Source organism: Pelophylax lessonae (assembly GCF_965119305.1).
Source record: "Pelophylax lessonae genome assembly, chromosome: 5".
NCBI classification, from domain to species: domain Eukaryota; kingdom Metazoa; phylum Chordata; class Amphibia; order Anura; family Ranidae; genus Pelophylax; species Pelophylax lessonae.
Genome location: NC_138772.1, coordinates 103,220,556 through 103,229,379, shown reverse-complemented (window position 1 = coordinate 103,229,379; position 8,824 = coordinate 103,220,556). Strand labels below are relative to the sequence as shown.

At 47.6% G+C, this 8,824-nt stretch overlaps 1 protein-coding gene across 1 annotated transcript in view; it reads left to right on the top strand.

Annotated features, from left to right (window-relative positions):
- Window positions 1–594: 594 nt before the first annotated feature.
- UBE3C (ubiquitin protein ligase E3C) overlaps window positions 595–8,824 on the top strand; it is a 202,896-nt gene continuing 194,666 nt past the window's right edge. The window contains exons 1-2 of the mRNA XM_082258394.1: window positions 595–729; window positions 7,429–7,541. Coding sequence (XP_082114520.1) covers window positions 7,476–7,541 — 66 coding nt within the window. The 5' untranslated portion in view covers window positions 595–729; window positions 7,429–7,475. The remainder of the gene's footprint in view (window positions 730–7,428; window positions 7,542–8,824) is intronic.

The following is an 8,824-nucleotide window of genomic DNA, read 5'->3' as shown; positions in this document are numbered from 1 at the left end:
GTACAGTCCCCTGTCCCCCATCAATGGGATCAGCACTGTGTACAGTCCCCTGTACCCTCCATCAATGGGCTCAGCACTCTGTACAGTCCCCTGTATCCCCATCAATGGGCTCAGCGCTGTGTACAGTCCCCTGTACCCTCCATCAATGGGCTCAGCACTCTGTACAGTCCCCTGTACCCCATCAATAGGCTCAGCACTGTGTACAGTCCCCTGTTCCTCCCTCGGTATGCTCAGCACTGTGTACAGTCCCCTGTTCCTCCCTCGGTATGCTCAGCACTGTGTACAGTCCCCTGTCCTCCCTCGGTATGCTCAGCACTGTGTACAGTCCCCTGTTCCTCCCTCGGTATGCTCAGCACTGTGTACAGTCCCCTGTTCCTCCCTCGGTATGCTCAGCACTGTGTACAGTCCCTTGTATCCCCTTCAGTATGCTCAGCGCCAGCATACACCGCTCTCCTCTTCTAATCCCGTTTTTTTTTTTTTTTATAAAACAATCTTTATTGTCCATGCACATTGTATATCCGGCTTTCTGTCAATGACATCATTACGCAGCAGAGAAGATCTGATTGGCGTATATTGTGACCACTCACAGGCTCAGCAGACATGCCGGTTGCAACCAATCAGGGTAGGCGATGGAGCCGGGTTGCCGGGGGCGGGACTTCCGTTGTCAAGGCAAATGTCCGGAGCGGCTGCTGTTTTTGTTGCTGAGTGGTGCCCGGTGTGAGCTCCCAGGTAACGGGTCACCTGTCACAGGTCAGGGGGGAGGAGGCCGGGGATAGGTAGAGGTCAGTGCTCTGAGGACCAGAGCTGGGTGATACTTTGCGGCATGTCGCCCAGTGTGAACCTTTCCCCTGTCACCTATATCCCTGCTGCTGAGTCATGAGTGACAGAGGAGCCCGGGGACCCGCCACCCCCATCCTCTGCCCTCACAGGAACATGTCCCGGCTGGTGATGTCACCCAGGTGACGTCAGTGGTGCGCCAGCCTTTGTTCTTGTGTGGAAGAGTCCCCATCACACCATTGTCACCTGTATGAGGTCCCCCAGGTGTGGGCTGTCTGTTCTTCATTCATTGGGCCCTGTAGAGGATGGGGCTCATTGTGGGAGGGGGATAGTGACACAAGCTAGGGGGGGGCTTATCTCATCACTGTAATGGTATACTGCAGCGGAAGGAGTGAGACCCTCAGGGAAATGTCTTTCTGATGGACCCTTCTCTCTGACATCCGGGATCTTGTCCTGTGTGATCACAATGAGATCCCGGCTGTGTGAATGTCTCCCTAATGTGTGTAAAGCTGCAATCACACCTCAGAGATAGAGTCGCAGACAGAAAGATGTTTCCAGAATCGCACAGAACGCACGTCATGCTTGCAGTGGCGTTTTTTCTCAGTGGCTTCCTAATGTCGTACATTTCACATGTGACGGAACGTGCTCGGCTGAGGGCAGCAAACTGGTACTTGAGCTTTTTGAGCGGCCAGTCCAAATCATGGGACATCGCATGCAAAACACATGACAAAAAACATGACACGCCACTCGTGTGTCACTGCATCCCAAGGCCCCTTTCACATTTGTGCAACTTGTCTGCGACTTGGGACTGCAAAGGCGCATGCCAAGTCGTACCCCATGATTTCCAATGAGTACCGTTCATATCTGTGCCACTTCAGAGGAGTCCCTGCACTACTTTGGTCTGACTTTGATGCGACTTGAGGTCCAAAGACCTTAAGATTACACAGGCATTGCTTCAAATCTCGTCCAAGTCACGTGACTTTTAGGTCGTACAAGTGTAAATGGGGCCTTATACTGTATGTTTTGCTTCTATTGGCTGCCTTGTTACTTTCAAAAGATGGACCAATCAGGACTGTCTGTCAGTTTTTTAGACAGACCTGATTGGACCATCCATTGCTCTCTATGGTACGGCGGATGTCAGCGGACATGTTCATAACACCCACTGACATCACATTGTGTCCACTTAAAACCCACAGATGGGGATCCGTTCCCTATCTGTCTGGCAGATCGGATGACAGTCGGATGGAAACAGGCAGTCTGTCTGACAGCCCATAGAGGACAGTGAGTGACCTGTCATCCACCTGCTCAGCATCCACTCTACATCAGCAGAGCGGACACAGACCTGTCATCTGCCTGCTCAGCATCCACTCTACATCAGTGGAGCGGACACAGACCTGTCATCTGCCTGCTCAGCATCCACTCTACATCAGTGGAGCAGACACAGACCTGTCATCCACCTGCTCAGCATCCACTCTACATCAGCAGAGCGGACACAGACCTGTCATCTGCCTTCTCAGCATCCACTCTACATCAGCAGAGCGGACACAGACCTGTCATCTGCCTGCTCAGCATCCACTCTACATCAGTGGAGCGGACACAGACCTGTCATCCACCTGCTCAGCATCCACTCTACATCAGCAGAGCGGACACAGACCTGTCATCTGCCTGCTCAGCATCCACTCTACATCAGTGGAGCGGACACAGACCTGTCATCCGCCTGTTTAGCATCCACTCTACATTAGCAGAGCAGACACAGACCTGTCATCCGCCTGCTCAGCATCCACTCTACATCAGCAGAGCGGACACAGACCTGTAATCCGCCTGCCCAGCATCCATTTAACGGGTCTGTGTCTGCTCCGCTGATGTAGAGTGAATGCTAAGCAGGCAGATGACCGGTCTGTGTCCGCTCCGCTGATGTAGAGTGGATAACAGGTCTGTGTCCGCTCCGCTGATGTAGAGTGGATAACAGGTCTGTGTCCGCTCCGCTAATGTAGAGTGGATAACAGGTCTGTGTCCGCTCCGCTGATGTAGAGTGGATAACAGGTCTGTGTCCGCTCCGCTGATGTAGAGTGGATGCTGAGCAGGCGGATAACAGGTCTGTGTCTGCTCTGCTGATTTAATCCGCCTGTTCAGCATCCACTCTACATCAGCGGAACGGACACAGACCTGTTATCCGCCTGCTCAGCATCCACTCTACATCAGCGGAGTGGACACAGACCTGTCATCCACCTGCTCAGCATTCACTGTACATCAGCAGAGCAGGCACAGACCTGTGTAGACAAAACTTTTTTTTTTTTCATTTTGTGTAGAGTAAGGCCCCTTTCACACAGGCTTTCTGATCCGGTCTGCCTGTCAGTTTTTCAGGCGGATCTGATTGGATGCCCCATGCAGCCCTACGGAGGAGCAGCGAATGTCAGCAGAGACACCTCCGCTGACACCCGCTGCTATCCGATTCCGATCCTGCCGTGAAATCTGGACGGATGGAAACCCTATTTTTCCATCCATTTAGAGTAGCCTTTTTCAACCAGGGTGCCGTGGCACCTTGGGGTGCCTTCTTGGTTCATCAGGGATGCCTTGGCAAAACACCTAAAAATTGTTCCCAAATATCCAAACAATTTTGGGGGAAAATGTCAGATAAAGAAACGATTTTCTGCAAGGCGCCACATTCAAGGGAAGGCAATACCTATGAAGAGGCAACATGAATTTCTTGTGTTGCAGTATGCCAGCCTTTTTCAACCAGGGTTCCACGGCACCCCGAGGTGCCAACTGGGTTCTTTAGAGGTGTCTAAAACTACCCCAAAATTGTGAAAAAAGATGGGGAGAAACTGTGGGAGAAGAGAAAAGTTAGGAATAGTATTTAGTACTAGTGTGCAAAGGTGGAGGAATAAATAGAACTGCTGCAATATGTAATACTTATTTGGGGTGCCTCCAGACTGTGCATAATTTTAAAGGGTGCCTTGACTGAAAAAAGGTTGAAAAACATTGATTTAGAGGATCGGATCAGATGGGATAGCATGAAAACGGACAGGCGGTCCGTTCTCATCTGATCCCCCATAGAAGAGAGCGGGGCTCTGACAGCTCCGTCTCTGCAAAGTAAGTGGAGACGGAGCTGTCATCTGCCTGCTCAGTGGGGATCGGCGGATCGATCCCTGCTGAGAAAAAACAGAGTCCGTCTGGTGCACCGCCCATGTGAAAGGGGCCTTAGGGAGGATTATAACCCCTGTCAGGTTTTTCTTTCACCATCTGTCTCCCATTGCAGAGATTTCACTTCCTGTTCCATAGCCAAACAGAAAGTGAAAGGAATCTCCCACAAATGAAAGGAAAAGTTCACTTTTTAGAAAAATAAATAAATGAACATTTTTTTGCAAGTAAAAATTAGGGAGATGCACCGTCTTTATTTGTCCTGTTTACTGTTAACATTAAAAGTAAAAGAAAATCCCTGGTTTTGGGTTGACATCACAACACCATTGGAGGAGAAAGCTTCCTATGCCAGCACTAGTTCTGGTGACAACCAGGGATTCCTCACTTTGGAAGGGCTTCCTCTAATTTCCTGTTTTGGCTATGGGACAGGAAGTGTAAGGAAATCAAACACAATGGAACACAGATGGCAAAAAACTGACAGGGGTTATAACCATCTCCTACTCTATCCAAATGGAAAATAAAGTTTGAAACTTTTGCCTATAGTTACACTTTAAATACCACTTTGAAGTAGAACTAAACTCTCCTATACTTTACAGCCAAGGAAGCCGCCATCTTAGCCTCTGTTTAAACTGCAACTGCCATGGTGCTGCACATGTGATCAGTTATAGGGGATTGTAACCCATTGATATAAAGCTTCCCAAAACAGTTACATTCAAGGATTGTCTTGAATGATAACTGTCACAGTTGTGTTTGTTCTCTCAGCCAAATAGTCAAGCCATCAAATGGCTGGTGGCATAAACTGATCACATCTGCATCAGCATCTGCTCATAAAACAGAGGCTAAGATGGCGGATTCCTTGGCTTAGTTCAACTTTATGACAGCAGGCCTTTGATCATTATCAGTTCATTAGCACAAGCAACTGTGACAGTTATCATTCATGGCATGCCTTGAATGTCACTGTTTTGGGTAGTGTGTAAATTGACGGGTAAATTCCGCTTTAAGAACATTCAAGCAGAAGAGTTGGGGCTCGTTCATACTGGGCCGTACGGTAAAAAGCATGCGTCATGTGAGGTCTGCTAAGTGGTGGTGCGACGGGTACTTTTTTTTTTTTTTTTTTTTCTTTCAACTCTATTGAAATGACATTTTATTAATTGTTATAGTGTCTGATGACCTATGTCCTTCTCTACTCACTATGCTCCCTCCTCCAGCCAGGTGAACATGGACGTTATTGATGGAGAGCTTCATTTAGGACTAGGAATGCACCGATCCGATATTAGGATCGGATATCGGCACCGATACTGCCAAAATAGCTGGAACGGTAAAATTAACCGATCCACGAGCCGATCCAGTTTTGCTGAGTCCCGGCTCAGCCGTCCCTTACTTGCACGGAGCCGCCGATCCAGTTTTGCTGAGGCCCGGCTCAGCCTTCCCTTACTTGCACCAAGCCGCCGATCTACGGCCGATCCGGTTTTGCTGAGTCCCGGCTCAGCCGTCCCTTCCTTGCATGGAGCCGCCGATCTACCGCCGATCCGGTTTTGCTGAGGCCCGGCTCAGCCGTCCCTTACTTGCACAGAGCCGCCGATCCACGGGCCGATCCGGATTTGCTGAGTCCCGGCTCAGCCGTCCCTTACTTGCACGGAGCCGCCGATCCACGGGCCGATCCGGTTTTGCTGAGTCCCGGCTCAGCCATCCCTTACTTGGTGTAGTAGTATGATGGTAGTATGGGATGGGAGCCGCTACTTCCTGTATAGGTCCGGCTCACAGGCGGAGTGATATCAGATGCACTCCGCCTGTGAATGGAGGAGCCATACACATGAAGCAGTGGCTTTGCTCTGTACTGCAGCCGCATGCATATTGTGTATGTGTGTAGTTCCGGATCGGTATCGGCAGATACACAATGCCAGGTATCGGGACTAGAAAAGTCGGATCGGTGCACCCCTATATAGGACCATGTCACACCTGGCACAGATTCCTGTGATTGGAGATTTGTAGCCGCTGATCACAATGAATGTCTGTTTATCTGCAGATAGCCTGAAGGCAAGGCTGGACTTCAGCATTAAGTATGATTTGGCCCAACAGCTTTAACAAAAACATGCAGCTTTTAGTGTAATACTCACTAGTATAGTAGCTGCTGCCTCCTGAATGACACTCATCCCGGAAGTCAGTGCACAGGTAGTCATGACTCCACCCCCTGTGGTCCCCAACAGACTGCAGGTATTGACGGAGAATACATATCCTTGCAGTGTGACTGCTCCATTCTCCCCACATGCTGCTGCTTGACAGAAGACTAGGAGGAGGTGACGTGTCTCCAGCCTGTGTGCCTCTGTCTGTGTTTTATAAAAAAAACAAAAATGCTGGGAAACCCTTATTTCATTGTGCTGCTTTGCGATCATGTGACCTGCTGTCTCTCTCTCTCTCTCTCTCTCTCTCTCTCTCTCTCTGTCTCTCTCTCCTCTTCTCCTCCCAAGTGGCGTCAGCAGGGGAATCTCGGCCCCACCCCCTGCAGCTGTCAGACGGGGAGAGGAGAGAGCCAGCCAGGCACATGATCGCCGAGCAGCACACTGAAATGCGTTAGTCACAGCATTTTTTTTATAAAACACATAGGCAGAGGCACACAGGCTTAGAAAACAAAGAGGATTATACAAAGTCATACAAGTGGCTTAAAGACCATTTTACCTAATTTGTGTACAGAGTTTAGATGAATTTAGGAGAGTTTTGGGGGTTTTTTTCTGCCAGTGAACTCCAATCAGAAACGCAAACCAGAAGGGTTTTTTTTTCCAGTTCAGCTTAAAATATGCCTGTAATCGTCCTAATGTGCATGGACACATAGGATAACATTGAGCTGCTTCTAACAGGCAGAACACAACTCCTGTAGTAGGAGCGATTTTTTTAAGCCAATGTGCATGCAGCCTAAGAATTCATTAAAGGTCTGAGGTCTTGAAAGTACAACTAAAGCAATACTTTAATTTTTCTTTTGGATAGAGTGGAGAGGGAATAGAACACTTGTCAGTTTTTATTGCTGTCTGTGCCCCCGTTAGGGAGATTCCCCCTCTCTATTTGTCCTGTTTACCATTATATTGAAAGTGAAAGTAAAAGAAATCCCAAATGTTGGCTTGTCCCCAGAAAAGTAATAGAGGGGAATCTTCCAACGAGAAAACTAGTTCTGGTGACCTGGGGGTCCCCAAGGAATTTCCTTAATTTGCAAGGATTTCCTCTCACTTCCTGTTTGGCTTTGGGACAGGAAGTGAAGGGAAATCTCAATGGGAAACAGATGGCGATAAAAAAAAAAAAATCTGAAAGGGGTTATAACCCTTCCTTGCTCTAACCAAAATGAAAAAATAAAAAAATTGCCTGTAGTTCTACTTTAACTTCTGACGTGCTGGTCATTTTTTGCTATTTTAGGTTCACTGCATCGTTCTAGCTCCTGCACAGAGCTGTGAATTGTGCTGAGACTGTATACATTGATAATATTAATCCTAATATCCGTATTCTTTTTCTTTATCTTTTCAGTAACCCACCAGATTGATTAGATGTTCTAGATGGGATAAATTCTAGCCATGTTCAGCTTTGAGGGAGACTTCAAAACCAGACCGAAGGTCTCACTGGGAGGAGCAAGCAGAAAGGTAAAGACAAAGCATGCAATCTAGACTAGTAATACAACAGAATGGTGTCCATGTGACAGCACTTGTTACTTGATTGGTTGATGAAAAATGGCCTTTGAGAACGCCTCAGGTGACTGTTCAGCAAAATATTGGTCTGATGGATAAATATTTGCACCTACATTTGGTCACATGATTGCAAAGTAAGGAGCTCTCCGCTGCACTTTTTTTTTTCATATAGGAAAAGGTCGTTTTTAAGCTTCTCTATTTATTAATCCTATTAAGCTGTTAACATCAATCAAAGTTAAAGACTATCTGAACCTAATAATAGATATATTGCAGCTTATCATCTTTAGATGTGGCTGTATTAGTTTTCATTTTAGCATGTACTAAAATACTAGTTGATCGTGTGAGAAATGCAATGTCCTTGTCACTTCCTGTAAAATGAACGGAACGTTTAAACAATGTTACTTTCCTTCTGTAAACTACTAATCCCTCTCCGCCGCTTATGTTATGGAGTGGAGGAGAGGGAGACTTCAGCCTGGGTGACAAATATGGCTCCCCTAGAGATAGAGGAGTAGTGACATAGTCACCCTAGGATGGGAAGTGTGTTATGCATACAGAGGATGAGCATAAAGTTTACAGTAGTTTAGTATTACAAATATCAAGGTCATAAAGAGCCCATTCACACAGGGGCGACATGACTTGCCAGGGTGACCTGTGAAGTCGCGGTGCGCACCGCGACCTCGGCGCGACATGCACGGACTTCATATCATTGAAGTCAATGCAAGTCGCCTCCAGGTCGCCCCAAAGTAGTACAGGACCCTTTTTCTAAGTCGGAGCGACTTGTGTTGCTCCTATTAGAACGGGTCCTGTGCTAATCAATGGCAGACGACCCACCGCGACTTTTCAGGCGACCAAGTCGCCTGACAAGTCGCGCTAGTGTGAATGGGGACTTAAACAAAAGTTCTTGCTGGCTGTTACATTGATTTTAGCTGTCAAAACTAAAACAAGGGGTAGACGGGCCACCGGGAAAGGAATGTCACAGGTAAGACCCATGTGCTCCTAAAAGCCTGGTTATGTTTTGACATTTTACAGTAGAATTAATTAAAAAAAAAAAAAAAAAAAAAAAACTTTTAAAATTTAAAAAGCATTCCCTGAGCTCTAGCCAAGTGACTTTGATTTTATCGGGTTGCTGCAGGCACAAGGAAGCTTCTCCTCAGTCTACTCTCCCTGAGTGGTCAACCAACTTCTCCTGGCTCCTTCTCCCTGCTGAGTGCCGCTTGCTGTGGGATCACTCATGTGGG